Below are 26,619 nucleotides of genomic sequence, written 5' to 3' on the forward strand. Positions count from 1 at the left end.
CTTCACAGAAAACCCTATTGAGATTCACGTGTTTCTTATTATTATTATTTTATGTCACACTATTTTCAGTAAAAGAACATAGGCTTTGTTACCTTGCCAATGTTGCGGATACAATCCGTATGATATCCTTCAGCTCACTTCGATCTACAAATACTCCGTGCGTATTAACATGAATGTGTAACATGGGCCGTAAACATCGAAAATTGAGCCCCATGAGGCGACATGTTTTTCTGAGTCGTCATCCCGAAATCCACCGGAGGTTGCTCGTCACTTCGATTATTAATTCAAGTGTAAAATAAACAAATTTATTGCCGCAAGACGTCACATTCAGCCGCGGTTTTCAAACAGTAAATTTTAACAATTACCCATTTTCTTCATCAGTACATTTACATACGCGGTGGATAGGAGATCGTTTCTACTGTCTGTCACACCTGCTCTCCGTGCGACGTTTTGGTCCGTATTTCGTTAATAAACAGTTTATCTACCTTCATTATGCATCAATTTGTTCAGTGAGAACTGCATTCAGAAATAAACAACAATTTTTACTGAAGTTGTTTTTGTCTTCATTTATGAACGATATTTTACTCTGCATACGTTCTCGTAATGCTGAAAAATCCGCTCCACGGACGCTCGGAAACGTTAGAGAGACGTCATCACCTGCTCATTAGCATATCAAAATACAGTAGGTGCGCCACGTGATGGGCCATAAAAGCCGTTTTTCAGCATTACGCGAGTGTATGCAAGGTAAACTATTGCTGATAGATGAAAATACAAAGAAATCTCTGCCACTTCATGATTTATTTCTGAATGCAAATTCCTTACTGAACAAATTGATGCATAATATTTAGAGATAAACCGATTATTAACAAAATTATAAACGGACCAAAACGTCGCATGGACAGTAGGTGTGACAGACAGTAGGTCGCTTGAAGTGTTTATTGAGTTGTACGCGACCTCGAGGCCTACTGAGCTTTACTGTTTTAAGCAAGCATAGTATAATTGTTGTGACTATTTACGGACTCGTGGATTGAACTTTAAACAAAATTTGCAATAAAAAAATCGGCAACATTGCTGCGACATGAAGTAGGCCTACAAACGATTTCTTTCTTCATAATCCGAAAATGAAATCGATTTTACGAATTGAATACCCCATGGACCTATCCCTGTTAAATATGGTGTAGGAATACGATGTTTAGGAGGGTTGAAATTTAATAGGCCTAAGACCAATCTGTCCGGTTGTTAGGCCTACGCATATACATAGTTCTGCATAGGCTATACTAGTAGCCTCTACTAGGTTAAAGCTAAGTTCACCGTAAAGGAGGAATCAGATTTATTAAAATCCATGTATGAGTGATTAACTGGTTCTGACTTGCAATGATAAATCACAATTAACAACGATATTTTATTGGCAAAAATTAAGATTTTTTGGAAAATTTCGTCTGAGCAGACAGCTTTATAAACCAGAGTTTTCATTTGAGTTTTTTCATCATTAATGAAACTGGTATTTCATTAATTCCTAATGACTCAAGTTACTGCGGACCCCTAGAAAGATCTTTTTTTTTTCGTTCAAAAGACCTTTCGCTGGAAAAGTTTTTTCGTCGGAATAAAAGTTTTTTCGATTGAACCAATTTGAAAGAATCGTTAAAACAAAGTTCTTTTCTTTGTTCGAAAAAACATTTTTGCCCAAACGAAGGGTTTTTTGTTCAGACAATTGTTCGGTCGGGCAGAAACGTTCCCATTCGGACAAAATTTTCTTGTCGGAACATTAAGATTTTCTTTCGAAGAAGAATATTATAAAAAGTTTTTATTCGAACAAGATTTTCAACATTACGTTTTTTGTTCCAACAGATATATTGTTCGAAGCGTATTTCGTTCCTAAGAGCAAAATTTTGGTGGAACTAGATATTCTTCGTTATCATAAATAATCTTAATTCGAACAAAATAATCTTCTCATTCGAACACAAAGGTATAATCTGAACCTGGGTTTTCTTTGTATCCAATATCCATATCATGCCTTCCAGGTAGAAGCCCGACTATCTGACCATGAATAGAACACAGCTTGTTCAGATCGTTTTGGAAATATATTCTGTCCGGTACATTTTTGATTACTCTGTATATCATCTATCAGGATAGTGAAGAGAAGACGATTTAGGATACTTCCTTGTGTGATTCCACTAGCTAGACCGATTTATTCCAAGATGAGACAGTTCCTTTAATTTCGGCCACCTGTTTTCATTCAGAGAAATCTGCTGAGCCATTTAAACGACCCATCATTGATACCGTTTCCGAATAGCTTGTTTAGTAATCGCTGATTTTGTACCTTATCAAATGCTTCTTCGAAATCCAAAAATACTAATAGGCCTAACATTCGATTTTCCAGAGTCAAATAACTATCTGGTCCAGTCATCCATGGTTTCAAAGTAGGCCTAATTGACTTCAATTTCATGGCATGGTTTCGCTGCATCGCGTACACGCGATCGTGGTCGACACATTATCCAGACAAGATCAAGAATACAAACAAGGATGTGCAGAAAACCCATTATTGCTGCTTTGCAGCTATATTTTGAAATTGCGATTTTAGTTCACTCAAACAATCTTCCAACCAGCCTGAACCGGCAAGTGATTGATAGTAGGGTGGCCACTTACCTGAAAGTCAGTGAAGTTTCTTTTCTTTAAAAAAGTCGGGGAATTTTGTAAAGAAGCTAAAGATTGGTAAAATGTAAGGGATATCTGTTTAGATTGCTAGATAGCGCATGAAATCAAACCATGTTTCCATCTATGTTTTACATGTTTGGCTCTGTTGATTGATTGGATTGTCAGCTGATCATGTCAGGGAAAGCGATGTGCATGTCAGGGAATAATCAGGGAAAATTCAGGAAAAAGCAAATCAAAATATAGCTGCAAAGCAGCGATAACGGGTTTTCTGCACATCCTTGTTAGTATTCTTGATCTTGTCTGAATATTGTGTCGACGATCGCGTGTAAGCTGATGCAGCCGCAACATGCCATAAAAATCGAAGGGAAGTTAGAATCCTGTTCAACTGTCAAAACGGTTTTATAAAAGGACGGTTGACAAACAGTCAATGAGGCCTACTTTGAAACCATGGATGACTGGACCAGATGGTTATTTGACTCTGGAAAATGGACTGTTAGGCCTCAATTAACCTTTATGGATTTCAAAAAGGCATTTGATAAGGTCCAACATCAGCGATTACTAAATAAGCTATTTGGAAACAGTATCAATGATGGGTCGCTTAAATGGCTCAGCATATTTCTCTGAACGAAAACAGGTGGCCGAATTCAACGAAACTGTCTCATCTTGGAATAAATCGGTCTAACTAGTGGAGTCACGCAAGGTAGTATCCTCAGTCGTCTTCTCTTCGCTCTCCTGATAGATGATATACAGAGAAATTCAAAATGTACCGGACAGAGTATATTTCCAAAACGACATAAGCAAGCTGTGTTCTGTTCATGGTCAGAAACATGGAAGATGGGCTTCAACCTGAATGGGATAATATGGATATTGGATACAAAGTAAACCTATGTTCAGATTATACCTTTGTGTTCAAATGAGAAGATTATTTTGTTCGAATAAAGATTACTCATTGTAACAAAAAGACTATTTAGTTCCACCAGAATTTAGCTTTTTGGAACGAAAAATGCTTCGATCGAACAATATATCTGTTCGAACAAAAAACTTAATGTTTCGACAAGAAAATCTTGTTCGAAAGAAAACGATTCTGTTTGATTGAACAATACGCTTTTTGTTTGAACCAAAACCTTTCTTCATTCTGACAAAAGAATGTGTTCGAATAAAAAGCTATGTTATTGTTGAAATGAAAAACTTTTTGTCCCGGCAAAAAAATTTGGTTGAGCGAAAACAATTTTTTTCAAACGAATGTTTGAATGAAAACAATTCTGTTGTTGTTAACGAAATGCTTAATACTTTTGATTCGGAGAAAAAACTTTCTACAATATACTTGTTCAAACGAAAAACTTAATGTTCTGACAAGGAAATTCTGTTCAAATTAAAACGATTCTGTTCGATCGAACGATTGTTCAAACGAAAGACCTTTCGTTTGGACAAAAAAAAGTTTGTTCAACTTTGTTCTAACGATTTTCCAAATTGGTTCAATCGAACCGAATATTATTGGTTCGAACGAAAAAAATTTTGTTCCGACGAAAGAATTTTCGAGCGAAAGTTCTATTGAACAAAAAAAAAAAGAAGATATTTCTTGGGCTCCGCAAGTTTTGGTGCAAGTCGGTTACGATACGACTAGTTTTTGCCAGTCGCAAGAGCGCGTAGGTCGGTTGTGACAGTCGTAGAAAGTAGAACACGTGCAACTCCTTGTGACTGGCGTTGCTGACAGTCGCAACCCGTCGCAAGGGCGTAGGTCGATGAGTCGTTGCGACACAATCGTCGCTGGCGGTCGCTGTGAGTCCCAAGCCGTCGCAAGGCCGACCTACACCCGGCTTTAGTCATTAGGAATTAATGAAATACCAGTTTCATTTATGATGAAAAAACACACATGAAAATTCTGGCTTATAAAGCTGTCTGCTCAGACGAAATTTTCAAAAAAATTTCATTTTTGCCAATAAAATTGATAATTGTGATTGATCGTTGCAAGTCAGAACCAGTTAATCACTAATTAACATGCATTTTAATAAATCTGATTCCTCCTTTACAGTGAACTTAGCCTCAACCTTGTAGAGGCTACTAGCCTATGTAGGCCTATGTATATGCTTAGGCCTAACATCCGGACAGATTGGTCGTAGGCCTATTGAATTACAACCCTCCTATATATCGTAAATTTTGTTTTGAAGTTCAATCCAATGAGTCCGTTAATAAACGCAACAAATATACTGTGTTTGTTTGAGACAGTAAAGCTCAGTACCAGTAGGCCTAAAGCCTTAAAGTCGCGTACAACCCGATAAACACTTCAAGCGACACAGCGAACTCCCTTTCCCCACGGCGAATGCTTACTCCGAATGTCAAGTGTGAGTCCGGCTTACGGATAGGAGTGTGTTATATACTTGTATTTTGTAAATACCTTGTGCATTTGACAAAGATCGGTATGTACTGTAGGAAATATAGAGTATTGATAAATGGTTGAAGCCCGCGGCCCAATAAAGTAATATATTCTTTTATTTAGATACCTCGTCTACACAGCAGCTTTTCTCCGCTATATCTCTTCGGCGTGTTTAGTTTAGGCCTACGACTCCCCGGTACTCGAATGATTTATCTTAGTAAATACACGGTTAATTTGGTAAAGAAAAATAGGTATTGTTAAACTTACTGCTTGATGCCCGCGGCCAAATCACTGGTAGTAATAAATTAATTTGTACTCGATTTGATTCTCATGATGAGGAGAAACTCGCAGCTGATCCCGGGAACGACGATGTAGTGACACAAGTTGATTCGTCGATGTTAATGGCTCGACAGTGCTTTTAAAATCTAAAGTAGTAAATTTCCTGTGTAATGGTAATATGATTTGATGAGGAAAAGAGCTATTGTTAAAATTAGTTTTTTTAAACTGCGACTGAATGTGCAATCTTTGGGTAATAAATTTGTTAATTTATGCTTGAATTGATGATCGACGTGATAAGAAACGTGCGGTAGATTTCGGAAAGACGACTTTGAAAAACATGTCGGCTCTTTGAATGGGGCTAAATTGTCGATGTTTAAGGCCCGACAGTGCTTTTGTAACGATGATTTGTGCAAAAACACGCGGAGTATTTGTAGATCTCAGTGAGCTGAACGATATCATACGGATTGTATCGACAGCAGCGGCAAGGTAACAAAGCCTTTGTTCTTTTAGTGAAAATAGTGTGACATAAAATAATAATAAATATAGCTGCAAGCAGCGATAACAGGTTTCTGCCTTTCTGGATAGAATGTCGTTCAGGGATGCGAGCAAAGATTTCACCCAAAATCAGTTCGTTACATTCCGTTTTTTTGAGTGCCACCTAGGGGTCAACTCACAACATGGATATGTTGACCCACATGTGCTACTACGCGCAAAGTACTAATGTGCCAGGTTTTCAGGGAAATAACATCGAGAAGAACGAAGCTACGGTGTTTTTACCATTCCCTTGGACAATAAGAAAACCGAATTTGGCCCAAAGCACAAATTTGGCCTATAGGGTAAACATGCAGGAGGGAAGGCCTTATAGTGTTACTATTTAGTAGAGGAGTGACAAGTCAGTCTGACAAGTCAAGCGATCAGATGGGGACTACAATTCACATATGAAATTGACGTCCAATAACCATTATAAAAACATAATCACGAACGGTACCATCACTCCCCATTACTGACTGTCACTGGTCTCTGGCTAGCAATCATTCTTTATCGGTGCAGTGGGTAGGTATTTTCAACTGACTTTGTTCTTCTATGACATTACCATCGCCGCTGCGTCACGATGTGATGTACATGTACAAGGGACCTCCAATTTGTAATGTATGTGATGTATAAACTGACTTTAGACCGTTTAATATCGACGATAACAAGGTATCACCGACGCTGACATTTTCTGACGCTAACTAGTATGACTCGCCTTTTGGACCGAACCAATTCAATTCAATTAAGAAAACGCGTACCAGTACAGAAAATAAATAAACCGCTGGTGATTTTTCGAAGTATTGATATCCACCAACAAAACTATACTATTATAGATTGTTTAAAAGGAACTGCTTTTAATAACAGTATGAATAAACTTACTTCACAAACAAGGAAGTACATTCTTAACTTGTGAATGGTCGAACCCCAGTTATTCACAGTAACCTGTGATTTGGATATTCTCAGAGCCTTCCTTCTTTATTTATTTATGAAATGACGTCACAAACTTTCAGATTCGCGCCAGTATGCGCGCCATGATTGATGATTGCTATTTCCACCAGTTTTATCTTCAAGTAACTTCAAGTTTAAAATAGGAAGCACAGTACATCCATAGAAACTACGCGCAGAAAGAGACTGTTATATTATTATCAGAGTTTAACATTTCGTTTCAAAGTTGTTAGTAGTCAAATCTAATAGAAGATGATTTTTATGTGATGAAACTCAGTGGAAAATATGTTAAAATAATAATCAGCAGGAATCCAATAGGGTTTCTGCCGAGGCAGCAGAAACCCTAATAAGAAACACGCCAATGTCAATAGGGTTTTCTGTGATGTAACAGAAAACCCTAATAAAAGCGGCCATTCAGTATAAGCTTTCAATCTTAATGTATTTTTTTCCGAAACTTGGTGTGTGAATTGGGGCAGATGAGATGTCAACCATTATTTTTCAGCAGTTAAGATACCAGTAACTGCACACTTCTGAAAAAATAAGTTTCGGCATTATGCTTAGCCATTATTAATCTGTATATATATATATATATGTTTATTTCTATGAATTCAGGGAGCCATGTGAGCTGGAATTTAAAGAAACACTCCACAGTAATCCGAATAACAATTATGTTGAAGTATTCAAAAAATATGTCCAAGAAATCAAGAAAAATAATAATGTCATAATCGAAAGATGTAACCGTAAGTTTTTTTTGTAGATTTTGCATCTTTTAACCTTATTTTACAAATACTAAGACACAAGGCTTGTTTTTGCAAATTGTTTTCCATGTAAGAATGAACAGCACACTCCTCTGCTAAACTCCTCAAGTCATTGAAATTTTAAAAACTTCTTTTTTCCTGATTCTCAACTTGATATAAAGTCAATCGGTGAACTATTTACAGTCCCGACGCTGCCAGAGGCAGATTCTACTGGAGTTCCATTGGGTAACTGTACAGCTGAATTGTTTTAAGCTTTTTTTAATGCTCCCGAGATTACATCCCAAATTTACATGAAAAACTAGACGTATCGGCCCCACTCCGCGCGGTTGCGCCACCGCGCGGGATTTACGCGAAGCAGCAAACACAAACATGGCCACTCTCTCAATTTTCAATGATAGAAATCGTGTGTGCATTTCAATTATTTCGGCTGTTAGGGTTTTAAGGCACAATATAAGTTGATGATATGATATGGCGATGTTAATTAATGATAATTCCGCAGTGAAGCTAGTCACGAACGGTGCCGATTGAGTGTACAGCTGCCAAAAACACTTAAATGTGCGTAGTTGCGTAACTATTTGCAGTGAATTGCAGACGAAACATGAAGCCTTAACGGCCGTTTAAAAAAAAATTATACCAATCGCAATTGTAAAATAAAAATGAGATAGAACCTAAGTTAAAATTCTGGCCATTTCTAAAATGTTATTACTAATTTTTAGTCAGTGCCGAACGTTTAGTTTTCCAACGATAATGAGGGGTGGTAGGTTGTCATGCAATTCAAGTCATCATTTATTACACGTTACTTCCGTGTTGTTGAAAATCTCGCGAGTCCTGGACCAAACCCCATTGAACAATGTGATCCGTGTGCTGGCCACAAATGCACACAGATCACACTACACTACCCATTACACACTCCAGTACCCACAGCTTTCATATATCCATCCAAATATTTAGAGTGTCTTTCTTCCTGGATGCGTTATTTAGGAGGTACTATTTATCAATATTGGCTTTTCTAAATAACAACTGATACAATGGGCATTTATTTTGTGAAAAAATTGTTTTCGTGCCTCTAAATTTCTATTTCATAAATTTTCATGTCTTTTTGAATATGATTTTTCGAGTGGATGTCATTATTCCGTCTAGATTGCATCTAGACTGGTCACTTATTGATCCTTAATATATTTACGTATATCATATGACATGTCTATGAAATGATTTAAAATGTACATCTGTATGGATGAAGCTATGAAAATTCTCATGTGATCAAACTGGAGCTAGGAAATATGAAATAATGCTAAATCTTCTTTACAATGTATATTTTCAGGTACTGGCTACCCTGGAATGCACTTGGTTAAGAGTATGCTCTTTGATTTGTACGCAACTGAATCGATGGAAAGTAAATGGCCAAGTCATCAAGTAGAAGCCGAAAAGTAAATATCGACTGAAGGCTGTCATGCCCCTGGTTCCTGTTTCAGTAACAGGATCACCATTAATTAAGGCAATCGGATTAACTGAAATAATGAAGTATTTCAGTTTTAGAGTTTATTTTCATGAATGAAATTATGGAAGAAATTTAATTAAATAGATTTACTAGCTGACTTTATGCAAGACCATCCCCTGTAATGATTTGATTTCTATAACTAATGTCTGTGTTTCTTGTTGAAATAATGTGTATGTGTATGCAGTACTGTAATATTGGTTCTCATCTTTTCAGGTACAATGTGGAGAGGGTCTTTGTTGCAACTAGGGCTGGAGTTACGAGAACCTATGACTATATTAACGAAACATCAACTTTACCGTAAGTTAGCACAGGAGTGTGGTCACAATATGACCTGCAATTGATAAAATGATTGATCCAAATCTAATCGGAATTGAAGTCATAGACTCTATAGTTAGACTCAAGTTATTGAAACCTGCCTTCTTTGAACCAGGTACACAGTCCTGGTTAAACTTGACTCTAGAAATGAATTAGATCATAAGATAGAAACCCGCTATGTACAAATTAAAAGAATTTTAAAATCGAGAATTTATTTATTCAAACAATCTGAAATATAAAATACACAACATTTCGATCTCACCCTAGAGATCATCGTCGGGTGGATTAGTTCATATTTCCATCGAGTACTGTACCCTTTCCTATGGTTTTTGCCAATATTTTCTAAATTTGGATTTATCGCCAATGGTTTTTTTATACGACCCGGCCCTGCGGTATTGCATTTAGCCACCGGCGAAATCCGCCATCTTTTTTCTTGGCGTTCTCGCAGTAGAACGCGTTGGATTTTTTCGCCGTAAAAATCTGGGAATTAGGATATTAGGGAGTTTTCACTCTCGTAACGGTGAGTCCGTTCGGTTTGGGGGTTATCCCTGATTTCTTTTTTTCCGTAAGAATTTTATTTACAAATATAATTTGATTGAATTGAATTGAATTGTTTTGATTTGTAACAGGATAATTATGCCACCCCCTCCTAAGGGTCAGCATCGTGGCGGGGAGGGATGCGGGCATTTGTTTGGCGCCTGGGACAACCACGATTCATGTGCGTCGTGCAGGCGCAAATCCGGTCAAATATGTGCAAGGAGCAATCCTTGCAATATTTGCGTCGTGTGGTCCGAGGACCTTTGGCTTCGGGCCGATAAGGCTCTTAAACTTAGAGATCATCGTCGAGTTAGCAGGGATTCGTCGGTTTCGGCCGATGTGCCAACCGACGTTTCTAATCCTGTTTCTTATCGTAAAGCGGAGCGGTCGCCGGTCGTTCAGGTACGATCGGCTTCCCAACTCCGTTCACCGGGGAGGAACGCTGGTTCACCGGCACCGGTCTCCGGTCATTCACCGGTCTCTGGTCGTTCACCGGTTCGGCCGGTTCGGCCGGTTCAGACTACATGTTCAGACTACATGGAACCGAGCGCGCGCCGCGGTAGTCGCGAACGGCCCGCACCGGTTCGGTCGGTACCGGTCCGGTCCGGGTCGGGCATCGGTCCGGTTCGGTCCGGTTCGGCCACCGGTCCGGTCCAGACGTCGTCCGGTTCAAAACATCCGGTACGTTCATCGTCTGATTCTGATCGTCGCTCCGGGGATAGAGCTCGCTCTCCCACTAGATTTGGACGCCGTGAGCGGTAGCAGTAGCGTCAACATTTTCAATTACTCAACTTGATACAGTCAAATATTGGCTCAGATTACTGGGGACTGGGAGTCTTAGTTAATGAGATTAGGGTCATGCATATTCAAAGCTTGGTTTGGACCCATTTTTGTTTCTATGCTCTTCTGATGAATTGTGCCAGACTAACCATGTCTACTTTAACCATAGAGGTGGGAGATAGCCCTGCTTAACCCTAGGGTTCAGGGTATGGGGCTATATCCGTGATTTATTTGGAATCTATGGTTAAGATTTCTCTTTCTATTAAACTTCTCTAAAGTGGTTGTAAAAAACTTTCTACAAATAGAGTATGTTGGTCAGTTGTTTCCTGATAGGCCAAACTTAAGTTTAGTACATTGTTTCGATCTATGAAACTACTTTGTATTATATGGAGAATTTATGGATATTTTTTGCAGAACTTGGATGAAAACGCATTCGAACACTATTGATGAACTTTATTATAAGAAAACCATACTCAACAATGAAAAACCAAGAAATCCCACTGCAACGTATTCTCTGATACAACCGACACCTGGTGGGTATTATGGGAATTTTACAAGTGAAAACTATATATAAGAATAAACAAGATTAGGTTAATCCTAGGTTCAATCTAATTGGCTTCAAGACTTGCCTTCAAATCTTTACTATAAAGCTAGATCTTGTCATTCTCCCTACTCATGCAGTCCTCAATCAATTGGATGAACCCCCAGCTCCATCAACTCAATTTTACCAAAAATATTTACAGCAATCCATGCGATCTCAAATGATTAATCCAAGGTTGTACGATTAGCATTGTTAGTGTATAGTAAGCGATCCTGTTACTCCTTGGCGTTGTACCAAGGTGTTTTCTTGTAAAGTCATAATATTGAATTTGACAAGTATATTATATCATATTGAATTTTATCTTTATTTTTGTATGATTCATGTAATGCTAGGACCAACATCAGGATGGCTAGGGATATGGGCATCTTTTCAGGGCCTGGGACGACCATCCTTTGTGTTTGTCGTTCCGGACCAAGTCGGGTGTCATCTGATCACAAGAGAACCCCTGCAAAACCTCACGTGGCTGCCCTGGTTTTCATGAATATTCAAGGTCCCATAGGCCACAGGGGGCCAATGGTCTTTTAGATCTGTCATCTTTCAATTTGTATGTGGACATTCAAAGGTTTTAAATGACCAAACCCAAGGACGAAGGACATTTCCCCGGTAATGGCCCATCTGGAAAATAAATAATGTGATAGCCGATGCATTTTCCCATTAGGATTGGCAATGACATGGGTTCTATTCCAGAGCATCGCCGATCAGATAAGAGACTTTTGTATCCCTATCTATGGACTCAGAAGTGTGGAGGGTCAATGCCTTCCCTCCGGAATAGTCACGTATGCAGGCATATGCATTCCCTCTGACGCCAGTTAGATCGACTAGAGAGATCAGTCAATTACAATATCATTCCGATTTCCATGTTGGCCAGCTCAGAAATGGATTCTCCAAATTTTCAACCTTCTGTGCGTGAACCCCAGGGGCCGGTTCCATAGTCAAGACTTAAGACCAAAAGTGGTCTTAAACCTTAAGACTGGTCTTAAGTTGTTAGATTGGCTATAGAACTAAGTTTGTCTTAGACTGGTCTAAGTCCTGTCTATGGAACCGGCCCCTGGGTTCTTGCGAACTTCCCATTGCTTCTGTCAGAAATTTATGTCTGCACCAAAACAGTCAGTGGCTAAATCTGCTCATCTGGCCATTGTCCAATAATGCTTGTCAGTTGTAGACTTTTCAGAGCTGGCTGCCACTCAGGGGCGGATCCAGAGTTTGGGGATTCAAACCATCACCCCCCTTTTCTGATGAAATGTCCTTTTGAAAATCACAGGTGAAAAATTCCATACGACGTTGATCTGTGACAAAAGTCTGCAGTTCTGTTTAAAACGATAATATGCAAAAATTGCATACAAATGAACTAAATTTTCAAAGTTTTCAGCAGGGCCTCGTAACATTGCCCCATCCCCCCTCAAAGCACATCGCGTCTTCGGTGCTTGCTAGGATGCAAACCACGACCAATAAGTGCCCTTTGCATTCAAAGATAACACCCTTTCTTCGAGCCTGGATCTGCCCCTGCCGCTTTTAATGAGGGAACCAAGCCAGGCATCGACAAGTGACATTTACGACGCCAAATGGGGTCATTTTGCAAACTGTTGTGCTTCAGGGGAAATCGATTTGCTCCCTCTTTAGCACATTTTGCAAATTTGTTTGTGGTGCAAAGCCTGCAGGTTGTGACCAATTAAGATTACCGCACTGTGAACATCAGTGAAGACAGTCAAAGAATCTCTTCTTTTCCAACCTTAACAATTTCTATTATAGCAGGTTCTACAGAATCATTGGTTATTATGGGAACAATACCTGTAATGGTGGCAGATAAAGCTCCATTTGGCGTTTTTGGCATGCAACAATCACTGTTACCCAATTCGACTTTGATATTTGGACAAAGCACTACTTATTCTTCGGATGTAAATCTAAACTGTATCAATAATAACGTAAGTTGAAATTGTATCAATATTAAGCCTCTCTTTAAGTGAATTTTTACAAATTTTTCTACCAGACCATTCTATAGACTCGATAGAAAAACTTGCTCCTTGATAACACGATGGTTGCGATATATGAAACCCACACACAAATTTGTGAACCAGTGGAAACGAGTCAAAAAGATATAAACAGTTGAAAATGTTTCACTGCATACTACTCTAACACTAACATTGGCATCATTATTTGTATAAATGATTACGATGATAAACATCTATGGTATTTTTTATCTCACATTTCGAATCTTCACCAAGACCTATCGTCAGTCTCTAGTGATATATTAATACACTGATCATCTGTAAATCTGTTGTTGTATATGCTGATTGATTTTGATGTTTTCTAAATGTTTATTTGTATAATTCTCCTAAAGAAAATTTGATATTTTCTAAATTTTAGTTCATTAACTGTTATTTGTTGGATGAAAATGGATATATTGTATTTTCCACTGATTTGCTGAGTGTAAGTTTCTATATTCAATTAATAGAATATCATCAATTGAAGTATAAGTTCTGTTCATTTCTTGTTCATGGAAGATCCCTTTTATAGATTGGCAGTTTTTTTGGTCAAGCTCAAGGTGATGTGATGGTGAGCATGATGGAAAAAGGTGTTTACAAAACGTAAGAATAGAACAAATTCTTGAGCCAAGACCTAGTTTCTGTGGAAAAGTAAACTCAAAAATTTTGGTTCAATTGATCATTATGATTTTTCATTTAAGTACTCTACTCTTTCCTATGATTTCCTAAATGGCCCTCCGCAAGTGTACTATGCAATACATGGCGAAGATCCCCCATCCTTTTTCTCTGGTGCACTTAATGAATGCTTAGGATTTCGAAGTTTCAAGAGAAATTTGAAACACTTTGACCAATAATCTTGATGTCTCATTTTTGGTGTGAATTCTTAGCGTTTGGAAAAGTGGAATAACATGATATAGTAGACTCCGCCTAAACTGGTAATGGTCTAAGCGGTAATCCATTCTATTCTGTAAAATGAAAATTAAGATTACTGTTAGCTACTGTTTTTCAATGGGGTACCTGCACCGCTACTGTGGCAATCAAGGATTCCACGTATGGCAGGCGAGGATCTGCCAGGTTCGCTAGTGGTTACTTGGTTACCACGCTTCAATTTCTTCTACATTTCAATTAAATTTGAGTCAACTTTTCTCTCATTAGTACTGTAAATCAATTTCTAATAAAACTATACCATACACTTATTGAGAACGTAAATCTTATATCTATTTGATGACTTATTTGACAACATTTCCATTTGGGAGCCTAAAAATCCAGTTCATAGTTAATTGAAAATGAACTAATTTTCACTACGTAGAACTGGATGTATTGTAGCGCCATCTGGTTTTTGCCGATACCCATACATAAATATCGCCTTGTCTGGTATTGCTCCCATTTGGTGATTGGTCTTATCAGGTAGAATATTCGTTTATTTTGCGCCTTAACCAGTAAACTGTAACAGCTCTTCACCTACAGTACCGTATTATACAATACTACATATTCACATAAGGCCTTATATTCTATTAATGTACACTCACGACCTCAATTGGCCATATTTTGCATTACGCAAGTGCATCATGAATGAACCGAAACTGAGGAAAGTGCGCTGAATTTGAGAGAAACGTGAGGACTAGTGTCTGGTATATTATATAAAGAAGCAAACCATTGGTGATCCACTACAGTCTGATCATATGAATAAGTAATGCCATTTAACCGCTGTTAGGATCAGTGATTCCCTACTTTTATCCATTGATCTTTGCGTTTTATTTAAACCGGTAACTGCCTAATTCGGTAGAAAAACGAAAGTCCCAACTGTACCGGTTTAGGCAGAGTCTACTATATTTACATTAATATTAGCAGCCATGCACATTTTGTAACCACAGTCAATTGCAAGATAGTAGTTCATGATATTTGCATTTGACAGTAAGAAGATCACCATTTAAGAGTATTCGTGTCGATCTAATTCTGCATTTAAGAATAAATGATGTTTTATATTATATCCACCAGCATTGTGTTCTTATTTATTCAGTGTTGGAGCGAAAGATTACCAAGCAATGTGTTATATGTATAAGAGTGAATCAACTGGTTCTGCAAATCGCATTATGAATGTAAGTCTTGATCTTTCCTCAATGTCAACTATTTGCATAGAACACATAAGATATATGATAGTAAAATCCCACAAAAATGAAGAAATGTTTAATAAGTTTATAAAAAATTAGAAATATTTCGAATTTTCAAACATTTATTATGGGATTTTACTATCAGCGTTTTATCACGGATATTGTGAGCTTCAACTGATTCATAAAAGGTGTATGATGATTATCTGCTCACTTTCAGCCACTGAAAAAGTTATTTTCATCAGTGTTCTGGCTGGTGCAAGAAGTGGGAATGTAAGTATTCTGATGGTGTTCATCATTTACGCGGTAATTTAGTCTTCAATGCACAAGATTATTATGTACAGTTGACTTCTCCCAAGTCAGTAAAGACCAAATCTACATGAACACTAGATGTTTAAACCCAAAATTCAAGGATCAAAACTAACAAATCTTACTTGAGATAAGCTGCTGATGGCTTTAAAGTAGTGTGTATTTAAACGCCAAAGATGAAACTACTCGGGCCACTCTCAAGTAAGATTTCTGAACATTTGATACAAGTAAGAGACTAGTTAGCCCATTCCTAAATGTCCTCTTTAAAACAATAGAAAAAATTGCCACAATTAGTTAACCGTTACAGTAGTTAAGACCTGACATAACTAATGCTTGGATCAGACGTTCAGTCCTTGTCTGGTCTAGGAATTTACAAATTTTACCTAGGCGATATATTGAAAAAGAAACTGACTGGCAAATACTTGAAGCATGTGATTCCATGTGATAGAATATTGTCAAGATACACCTCCAAATCTCCGACTGAAAGGCTTGTTAACCCTTTCATCAGTGCTGGCTAATTAATACCCTATAGTGCTGAAGATAATTTGAAAATTCTGAAAAATCCCACCCTAGTGTGTTGAATAACGGGAATAGCACTATAGTGCGTCTACACCCTGGCGCGGTATACCGTTAGTTACTAATATTTCACTATGTTTGACAGGTGCTGCCATCTTTCAAGAGAGATAATTAGTAATTACTAATTAAATCAATACACCGCACTGCAGTGTACTTGCAAAATCCATCACTGATTCGTACACCGCACTGCGGTGTAGACGCACTGAAAGGGTTAAAGTGCAAATGCTAACCAAATTGTACTTTCCGCAATTTCTTAACCAGAAGAAACTTAAGTATATATATATAACGACCTGAGATCTGTCTGATGGAAAAAAAAAGTATCTATAATGAGCTGTAAATTAGTCATTTATTTACCCTTCACGTCGTGCGTATAGTTAACAAACTATACCCGCCGTGGCGCTATTTATGATGTTATCTATGACAACACAAGCACTTGTGCGCGCTAGCTAGATGTATAATCGATTCAATAAACATCATTTGCTCACCGTATTCACAGACCTACAGCCCCATTCACTAACATATGCTTATCATGTCATATACAACAGTAGCAACAGTATACAATGGTAAGAGTACAAAATTCAGACACTTCTGAAATGATTATTAAATACCCTATAAAATGTCTCGTGAAATCACTGGAAACTGTGAGCGCTGTCAGAGATGACATCAGAAACGCGCACCTGCTAACCTAAACAATAACAGTGAGCACGTGCTGAAATTGCCGATTTAAAAGTCGTATTTCTCAGAAATGGCTGAACTAAAATTCAAACCAGTTGCATATTTGATATTTGTGAATATATAACATTTGAAAATAACTTTTACACCATATTCTATTTTGATAGCTCTTTAAAACAATACTATCACAGATATTAAGACTGACTAGAGGAATTATGTTCTTAAACTCCCGCTGAAAGAAAATGATTTTGGTCATATCACAGTTAAGACCTAAGTTATTAGTGATTTATCACTTTCCGGTATCAGTAATACGAGTTTCTAATCTACCGCTGACTACCACTGACTTGTAGCGAGTTTCAGGGTCATTGGTTTTGATATATCTTCACCAGGGGCATTGAATATTGAGAATTTTCAGATTGAGAATTTTAAACTACTCAAGTGGGCATGGTGTATCTGGATTCATAGTTTGGTAAATATACTGAAAAGCAGGTCCATTTTCATGATATGAAAATTTCATTCAAAATGATTTTTGAAGGTTAGATGTTTTTGCAGATGGGGCGAGCTGACCTTGTTGAAATGTGGTGGGTTTATTTTTGTCTCTTTGTCCCATGAGACAGACCCAGATGTTCTGAAAACGCTTGAAAGAAGCGAATTTCAGGGTCATTGGTTTTGGTATATCTTCACCAGGGGTATTGAATATTGAGAATTTTCAGATTGAGAATTTTTTACTACTCAAGTGGGCATGGTGTCTCTGGATTCATAATTTGGTAAATATACTGAAAAGCAGGTCCATTTTCATGATATGAAAATTTCATTCAAAATGATTTTCGGAGGTTAGATGTTTTTGCAGATGGGGTGAGCTAACTTTGGTTGAAATATGGTGGGTTTATTTTTGTCTCTTTGTCCCACGAGACAAGACCCAGATGCTCTGGAATCGCTTGAAATTAAAGAATTTTCTACTTTTCTATTTCCGGTTTTGATCCCAAATCACTGGCATCCCTCAAACCCACACTTTGCATTCACTGGCATTTTCAAATCTGCTGACTGGTCCCACTAGAAAACATCTTTTACATTTAATGGCCGAATGCGCTATACCTTTGATACAGAATCAAGCTGGCAAACTGGTCGCTATTATTGTTCGCTGACATTTTAAAAGGAAATTATGAAAACACATTGATCAAATCTTCATTTTTTGCCCAAAAATGTAAATTTTCGACGCCTGTAACTTACCAATGGTTTGCCATTTTTCATTTAAATTTTTGGTGGATATACATCAGATGAATTCCTATTGGTAAAATGCCCCATACATACTGTGCATATTTTGTAACCGCAATCAATGAGGACACGTTTTATGATTGTGGTGAGTTTCAAGTTCATTGATAGTTGTATCTGTTCATCAGGAGATTGAATATTGAAAATGTCAGATTGTCAGGCATTTCATCAAGTGGCGCGGTGTCCCTTTCTTGTAAAGAAAATTAACTGTTTTGTAGATCCTAAGGAAATATATATAACTGATGTAAAAAAATGGCATAAAAACAAAAATAAACCCATAAAAACATTTTTTGTGTTTGTTCTTTTTCTTATTTAGATTACTGTTAGAGTTTAATTTGTATTCGTGGTGGAATAGCGGAACACAAACTACAGGTAAGCAACAAAAAATAATATCACTTGAATCCAACTTGATTAGAAATAGCATTGCATATGATTAGATTCAGTTAAGGTGAATAAATTTTTCCCACAGCTGTCCCTACCACAGTGTATTGAAAATATCTGAAAATTTTTGTTCCACAACAGTGAGTTTCAGTGATAACATTTTGGAACACAACGATCACTTGGTTGTTGCAGTCCATGGTGCTTCAACAGCAGGGCACTGCCTCGATTGGCAGACCTATTGCGCACCTGTCACACAGGCAATCACGTTACTAACCACCTATATGCAACCAGTAACATATTGATCAAAGCCTGCCTTGAGACATGTTACAACTTACTGGTTTCCCATGTTCTGATTTTTGAGATAGGTATACTTAGGGAAGGACAGGTTTTTCGATCAGTCCTCTGGTTAAGCAACAAGTTGTTGTTTGAACAGACACTGTTCATCGATGTTTTAATGAAAAAAGGCTATCTATATTTAAGGCGTGCATCGAAGGAAAACATCTCTAGCACAATTGAGATTAACAGGTCTATTGTCTTCACCAGTAGACATTGAATACTTAAATGATGCAAATTCTCAATTTATATTGTATATTGCTATGTGTCGTATATTTTTGGACAGCGATTACAAAATTGTAGCTCTTCACAAGGTCTGGGATTGTGACGGGTTTTAAGGTTTGTGTGTATGAGTTCATTGAAATAACATGGTATTTCCAATCATATTGATATTGATGCAACCAAATCAATTGTAGTACATGACATGTATGATTGTTAAGACTGTTGGTTTCTTTTCAATTAATCCTTCGACTGCTGTTTTGTCTATCTAATGGCCCAGTCTCATGAAAATGTTTGAGCTGAACAGATTAATTTCATGCACCAAATAACCAATAGCTACAATATTTTCTGTGAGAATTGGCCCAAGGCAGGTTTTTTAAATATTTAGTACTTTTGCCAAAACATCATGATCAGTGGACATGGGTGGCAGTTGGAGGATTATGATTAGATGTATAGTTAACAATGATAGATAATGTAAACTGATACTGACCACTATTTAAAGCATGTCGTCCACCCGTGTCAAACAATGCCGAGGGTGTTAGTGAAGGTGGGTGGAGATGTAATTCAGGTAAAAAGTTTACTTATCTCAAATCTCCCAGGGAGCTAAGCATTTGAAGCATGAACAGCATTAGAAAATATGGTCAAGTTGTATTTCAATTTATTATCTCACTGTCATGTATGTTTCAATGTACATACCTAGTGTAAGAATGTTTCTAGGGTCCATGGAGAAAGCACATGAGTACTTTCAAGTTCGATAATATTAGAAAATCATTATTTTGTTGAGATTACTGTATTGAAGACCATTATACCTCTCAGGCGTCGAAGCTTTGCCACAGTACTAAGCCCTTCCACTTAAGTGTATAGGGTTAAGAACCATCCAAACAGGACTCAGACTGACTTCCTGTTCTATGTTTATTGATATCTTATAGAAAGTCACCCTACAAATAAGATCTAAGCAAGGATAATTGTTGAGCGTCATTGACCTAGGCAATAAAGTACATTTTAGCCCACTAAAATGAATTTGTTTTAACAATGCTTTCAATAATCTATTGGCGTATTAACTTATCCTAAAATATTCCAAATTGTTGCTGAAGTGTTAGATGATTTATTCATAGTACTGGTACACTTCTGGCTAATGATGACTATTTTGATCAATATACCATGACAGCCTTATAATGCTTGTAGTTTGTATGCCTGGTATGGGAAGTGGGGTTTTCCCTGTATGTATCCATGGAAGGAATATTCAATATTATTCACTCACTTTACTCCATCTAACGATACAAGATTTCAATGGAAAGTTGTAGTTTACTCGTAAGATCACAACTTACTTATGGTTGCTGTAGTCACAGTGAACTAACCTCATGGTCCAAGACCTCGTCCAGGTTAAATTGATAAGTTTATTTTCCAGACCAAACTAATTTTGTCCAACATTTGTGGTTGCTCATGGCACCAGATTCGTAATATTCAATCAAGAATCGTTCATTGATAGTCTACTTCCATCTAGACTTTAGATCATCAAAATACTTGTAATTTAAGATTGATAATTTTTTCCTAGGAATTGAAACTCTTGACAGTGAGATATTATGATGCCTGCAAATTTTCAATATTTGAAATGATATGCGTATAGTACTCTATCATACGGAGCCCTGAAGGTAGACATGGTATGAAGTGAATATTTTTTATTTCGTGGCTATGGAAAACATTTCGTTCAACGTTTCCCATGAAAAAAAAAACCAACTTATTTCTCACCGTGTCACCTCGGGGGCTCCGTACTATCATGTCTCATTATTGTTACTACTATTATTATTATTATTATTATTATTATTATTATTATTATTATTATTATTATTATTATTATGATTTATGAAATTTTGCACATTTTAAGCCTGCCCTCCACCAAGCGTTGAGTTTACCGGTATGAAGATCGGACGTCAAAACTGTAAAACCGGTAAAATGAATTGAACTGTTGATTTGTAAACTGTATCGTCCTGAGTGTTGTGACATACACATAAATCACACTTTCTCAATTTTAGTTTGATCACTGGGCAAAACTGAGTAAGTCTGGCTGGTTTTGTTGGATGATATCAACAGTGTTTGATATTTCGCCCATCACGTTAATCCTATCGTCAGTTCAGCAATCCGGCAAAAAATGAGAAAGTGTGTTCTGGTCTTAAATCCATCTGGCCCGTAGAAAATGTTTCATTGACCAGTTTTAACTCAGAAATTGTTCATTCATTGTGAAAATGAAAAACCATGAAAATAGCTGGTATCTAGTTTGATATTTTGAAAAAGCGGTCTTATGATACATAACTAACGGGACTAGTTACTATACAAGTTTTCATCGTTTTCAACTGATGGCAACTAGACAGAAATTTCAGTTAGTTCTTGTCTATAAAACGACTGATTGGGTAAATTTGTGTGTACTGTGCGAAAAAAATAACTACTCGTCACAAATTTTCACTGCACGAATATGATTTTGATACCTGTAGATACTGGTAAAATGAGAAAAGAGTTCATGATATACTGATAGAAGCGCTGATCTACATAGATATGTATATACCTATGTATTAAAAAAAAAAGCATAATAGAAAACTGAACTAAAATAATGCACGTGTCGTCCTCATTTGATAGATAGATTTTTGAGTTTATAATGTTTTTCATTTTCTCTTGAGCAGTGCTACCCGAGATTCAATTCATTGAATCATTTCTCGGGATTTTCTCAGTTTACCATGCTCATTTTAGCCTACTTAGGGGAAGCTCTAGCAGCTATTGTGTTCACTTTTCGTCATTTCTCCATTGGTCTGTAGATTGAATAGAATTTTTTAGGAATTTCAACACGCTTTGATGTGTGGCCTTGATATTTGGTTCATGTATCTAGAGTATTTCCTAGTAACATGATAAGTCAGAAAATTCAGTTTATTGGAATCATGATGGCCAACTTGGGGACATTTTAATTTGACAACACTTTCACACATTTTTTCATTAGAATTTTTGAAGTCGCTTTAATAAATTTGTCTTGAGGTTTGGTTTGTATATGTATCCCTCTTGGGCCTAGATTGGGCCTAGAGATTGGCTAAATTGGAAACTAGATGGCTGCCTTGTGACCTTTATGTTAAATAAAAAATTCATTTCATATCTGACTTAGACTCTGATCTTACCTCTGCATATCGTTATTTCTGATTCATATGATAATCCTGCCTGTAGCGAACGAAAAATGTGACTGAGATTGAAAATGGGTTTCAAAATCGTGACACGGCTGCCATTAATCATAGAACCGTGCTCAATACGAAAATCGAGAATTCAAATCAAAAACTTTTGATGCGGAAACACATCGCAAATTAGACAAAATATCTTACATTTATGTAATTAATCTAAGTATATTTGTTGCACACTGTGGTTATTCCTAAAATGCGCAAAAATGTGATGAGAAAGCATCGTGTTATAGCATTGAGTACGGTACTCATCAGCTGGCGCCACCATGCGGCGACCGCGGTAATGAGAGGAGCCGTTTTTCAATCTCGCCCCGGTTTTATATTCCCTATGAACAGGATTATCAATTAAAACGGAAATAATGATATTCAGAAGTTAGTGCAGGGTCAAATCTTTCCAAAAAGTCCTCGTTAATAAAAATCGGTTCAGAATTTTTTGGTCGAAAGCACCGTTCATTTTGAAAAATCATGGTCATATTTAGTTGCAGGCTGGTGCGGTACAGTCGGATTTTGCCGATTTTTTCGTTCACTCGGTCTAACGCAGAAATTCGTTATCTTTAAGATTAATCTTACTCGAAGCAGATTGGATTATTGATAACGAAGTTACGAACTGTTGAAGTGACATAGGCCTACCTATCGACCGTTCTGACAGAGAGTTGGCTCCCTTGTCTTTTTATATATAGTACTTAGGATACTGGGGTCAAATTCCTTTTGCGTCAAGTCCCTGTGCTTGAGAGGAAAATATCGACCAGTTTTAACTTTATAATCTTGATGTTCAATAATTTGTTCACCAGGGGCAATAAATAGTTTCCTATTATATTCAGAATATGCATATCAAAGAGCATATGCCATCAAAATGGAATATTGTGTAAAATTCATTTTCAAATGTGATGTATTCACAAATATCAAATATGGAATTGGTTTGAATTTTAGTTCACCCATTACTGAGAAATATGACTATTAAATTGGCAATTTCAGTGCGGGCTCACTGTTATTGTTTATCTTGGCGGATGCGTGTTTATGACGTCATCTCTGACAAACGCTCACGGCTTCCAGTCATTTCACTAGACATTTCATGCGATATTTTATCGTTTTGGGAGTGATTTGAATTAATAAACTCTTACCATTGTATAGTGTTGCTACCGTTGTATATGACATGATAATCGTATATAAGTGAGTAGCGCTGTAAGTCAGTGAATAACGTGAACAAATGGTGTTTATTTTATCGATTATACATAGGCTTCGCGTACTGGCCCGCACATGTGCTTGTGTTGATTGTCATAGTTAACATCATAAATATGAACTATACGTACGGATTGAAGGATAAATACATGACTATTCCGCTAACTATTACGGCTAATTCGTGCTCCTTTTATCAATAAGTCACATCTCAGGTCGTTATATGTGTACTTAAGTTTCTTCTGATTTAGAAATCGCGGAATGTACAATTTTGATGGCATTTGCCCTTTAAGTCACCACATTCTCGATCAATTGCATACGTTGTAGCTTATGACATGTTTTATGATTTTTGCAAGTTTCAAGGTCATTGGTTTTCATATACGTTCACCAGGGGACAATGAATGTTGAAATATTGTCTGATTGTCAAGCATTTCAGGTGACTTTTCCTGTTCCTATTTTCCTGGTTGCTACAAGGCCTGGCTATGAGTTATCCAATGAGTGAAGAATTAATTCTATGACCAAAAGCCAACGAACCAGGATATTCTCATAGACACATCAATGAGGGTGAAACTGTTGGTTTCAAAATATCTAATTTCTGGAGTGGAAATATCACACAGCATATGAAAAGGGTTTCCAAGAACTCAGCTTTGCAAAACCATCAGATTCAGCTATGTCAGGAATTTCAGAAAATGTGGAATTTTTAGGTGTTCATATATTTAGTGAATGTCCCGTGGAATGTTGTCTGTAATGTCTGTTGTAGCATGTATTTTTCCTGACACATATTTGTAGTAATGGCTGCTGGATGTCACCATCATGAGCACGTTATTCGTGGCCCTGTTTCTTGTATCAAGAATATGACACGATATATGTACGCTTGGAACGAAACACTATACTTAGAACAAAATGCAACAACTCCATATGAAAATGGGCCATATTTAACGCCGCTGTTTGACGACACCAGTCCTCCGAATGACCGGGCCGGTAATAAAACAGCTAGGTAATGCTTTCAGTACTGGATGTTACTGACAGGTGGTGGTATAGGTGGCAGGTTTTTGTATTTGTCGAATTGGGTCAAAATATGGAGCTGTATACACCTTCCCTTTGATGATTTTGGGCAATCGTAACTGATTAGATGAATGTCAATAACATACCTAATCAATATAATTTTGCCGCATCTATAACTATGGTTACCCTAGTGCCTATGTGGTTGCACAGTCATGACTTAAGAGCCGGCTTATAAACTCCCACTAGATTTAGCCAAAAGATTTAATATTGTGAAAAACTGGCTACTGGATGAAGTCATGGCTGAAATCATCAGTTTTCAAATCATCTGGTTATTGTTGTCAGTTTTTTTCAAATAATTTCGAATAAAAGGTTAAATCTGGAGGTTTCTTCACACTTCCATGCTAGTTGTTGTTTTTTGTTGTATTCGGCGTTTACGTATTTGTTGAAAATCTTGCACTATTCTAAGTAATGAATTAATCATTAAATTTCACTTCAGGCTCCACGGTTTCATAAAGAGCACTTGCTATAGTTTATGGTTAACCTTTGTTGAAATGTGAGATATCCCAAGATAGAATATCTTAAGTGACCTTTGTGAAACCTGAATTGCTGGTGTTGGTTAATGGTTACTTTTCTTTCATTAATTGGTGATCTGTACTGGTTCATAATGGAAAAGATATAATGTGATCATTGATTGGTTTCAAGGTTTTGATTATTATGAAGATTATTGTCTTAATATTTCTGGCACTCGATATAAGATAGTGTGAATTGACTTAAGTTTTGGTTAAACCTTGACTTGAATGTTAATATTGGTGGCTTAAGGTGACCCCATAAAAACATTCGGAATAAAAAAAAATGAAATCACTGATGGAAAATGTTGATTCACGAATCAATTGATCATTCAAATCAAATTGATTGACCAATACATCAATGAAATTGATGTGTTTTTGGCATCTGAAAATTATGAACTTTGTACAGTAGTTTGTGGAATATGGGATGTTTTATTTGTGGTTTTTCTCAAATTTAAAGGTGGTGACTTTTATGAACCGAATGATACTGGGTTAGATTATGAGGAAGAACAGTCAAGATTCTGGTCGAATTACCAAGAGCAACCAAATCCGCCAAAATTGATTGGCAGCAAACCATGCACTACGACCATAGATTTAGTGAAAATAAATAATAGTAAAAAATTCAAAAAGCAAACACAAGAAGGTTACATCATGGATTGCCGAGAACGGTGTGATAAGTACGTAAAGAATGGTTGATACTCAGATCCTGATAAATCTCTAAAAAGATTTCATTTCGTTGAAAATATCATTTAACAACACCTCTTAGTATAATTCTATGCACCGCTAAATTATAATTTGAAAATGATTGCCTCTACATATATATTGATAACTATCCAGAATCTTGTGTTGAGATTTTTGCTTTCATTGCTGCTTGAATATCTGGGTGGCTTTAGATTATAATGATAGGTTTTAACAGTTGTGTGAGAACTTGGTCTTGCGAAATGAAAAATGAAATTATATTGTTTTGAAATATTGTGACTACATTTTCAAAACTATCTTTTAAAAAAGCCTATTATGAAAATGGCTTTTAGAGTTGAGTTGTAATGCCACTACCAGTTCTTATGATCAGAGAACCATAAAGACGTTGCATCTAGTAAAAAGTCTTGGTAGTACTGTACTACCATGCATGGCGTTCCATAAAAAATGCCCGCAACGGGTAATTTGCCCGTATTCATGTTATGGAAACCAATTTGCTTTATAATTCAATATCATCACAATACCAAGATTTCCCCTGTGAATCACACATGAAACATTGAAAGTGTCAAACATTTAGACAAAGTTCATAGACAACTGTTTTGAGATCTGTCTTAATGAATGCTATACCTGTATGATGCTTTGAGCTGATGGAATTTCTCCTTAAATTTTTTCACAGTTGCTCAGCTGCTCATGAGCCTTCTTACTCTGAAATAAATAGCGATGGTGACCGCACAATTGATAATAACTTTACATATAAAGATGTGCCCGATGATGATAAGTATCTAATTGTTGTATCCATGTTACATGCACATGTATGGGCCTGGCCATATCGTACTCGT

The 26,619-nt window shown here is 36.9% G+C and overlaps 1 protein-coding gene across 1 annotated transcript in view; it reads left to right on the plus strand.

The window, feature by feature from the left end:
• LOC141902145 (voltage-dependent calcium channel subunit alpha-2/delta-3-like) overlaps positions 1-26,619 on the plus strand; it is a 167,175-nt gene that overhangs the window by 132,875 nt on the left and 7,681 nt on the right. The window contains exons 26-36 of the mRNA XM_074789785.1: positions 7,397-7,524; positions 8,864-8,969; positions 9,254-9,337; positions 11,087-11,205; positions 13,023-13,195; positions 13,638-13,700; positions 13,788-13,858; positions 15,276-15,354; positions 15,584-15,636; positions 18,509-18,564; positions 25,545-25,761. Coding sequence (XP_074645886.1) covers positions 7,397-7,524; positions 8,864-8,969; positions 9,254-9,337; positions 11,087-11,205; positions 13,023-13,195; positions 13,638-13,700; positions 13,788-13,858; positions 15,276-15,354; positions 15,584-15,636; positions 18,509-18,564; positions 25,545-25,761 — 1,149 coding nt within the window. The remainder of the gene's footprint in view (positions 1-7,396; positions 7,525-8,863; positions 8,970-9,253; positions 9,338-11,086; positions 11,206-13,022; positions 13,196-13,637; positions 13,701-13,787; positions 13,859-15,275; positions 15,355-15,583; positions 15,637-18,508; positions 18,565-25,544; positions 25,762-26,619) is intronic.

This window comes from Tubulanus polymorphus, chromosome 3 (genome assembly GCF_964204645.1).
Source record: "Tubulanus polymorphus chromosome 3, tnTubPoly1.2, whole genome shotgun sequence".
NCBI classification, from domain to species: domain Eukaryota; kingdom Metazoa; phylum Nemertea; class Palaeonemertea; order Tubulaniformes; family Tubulanidae; genus Tubulanus; species Tubulanus polymorphus.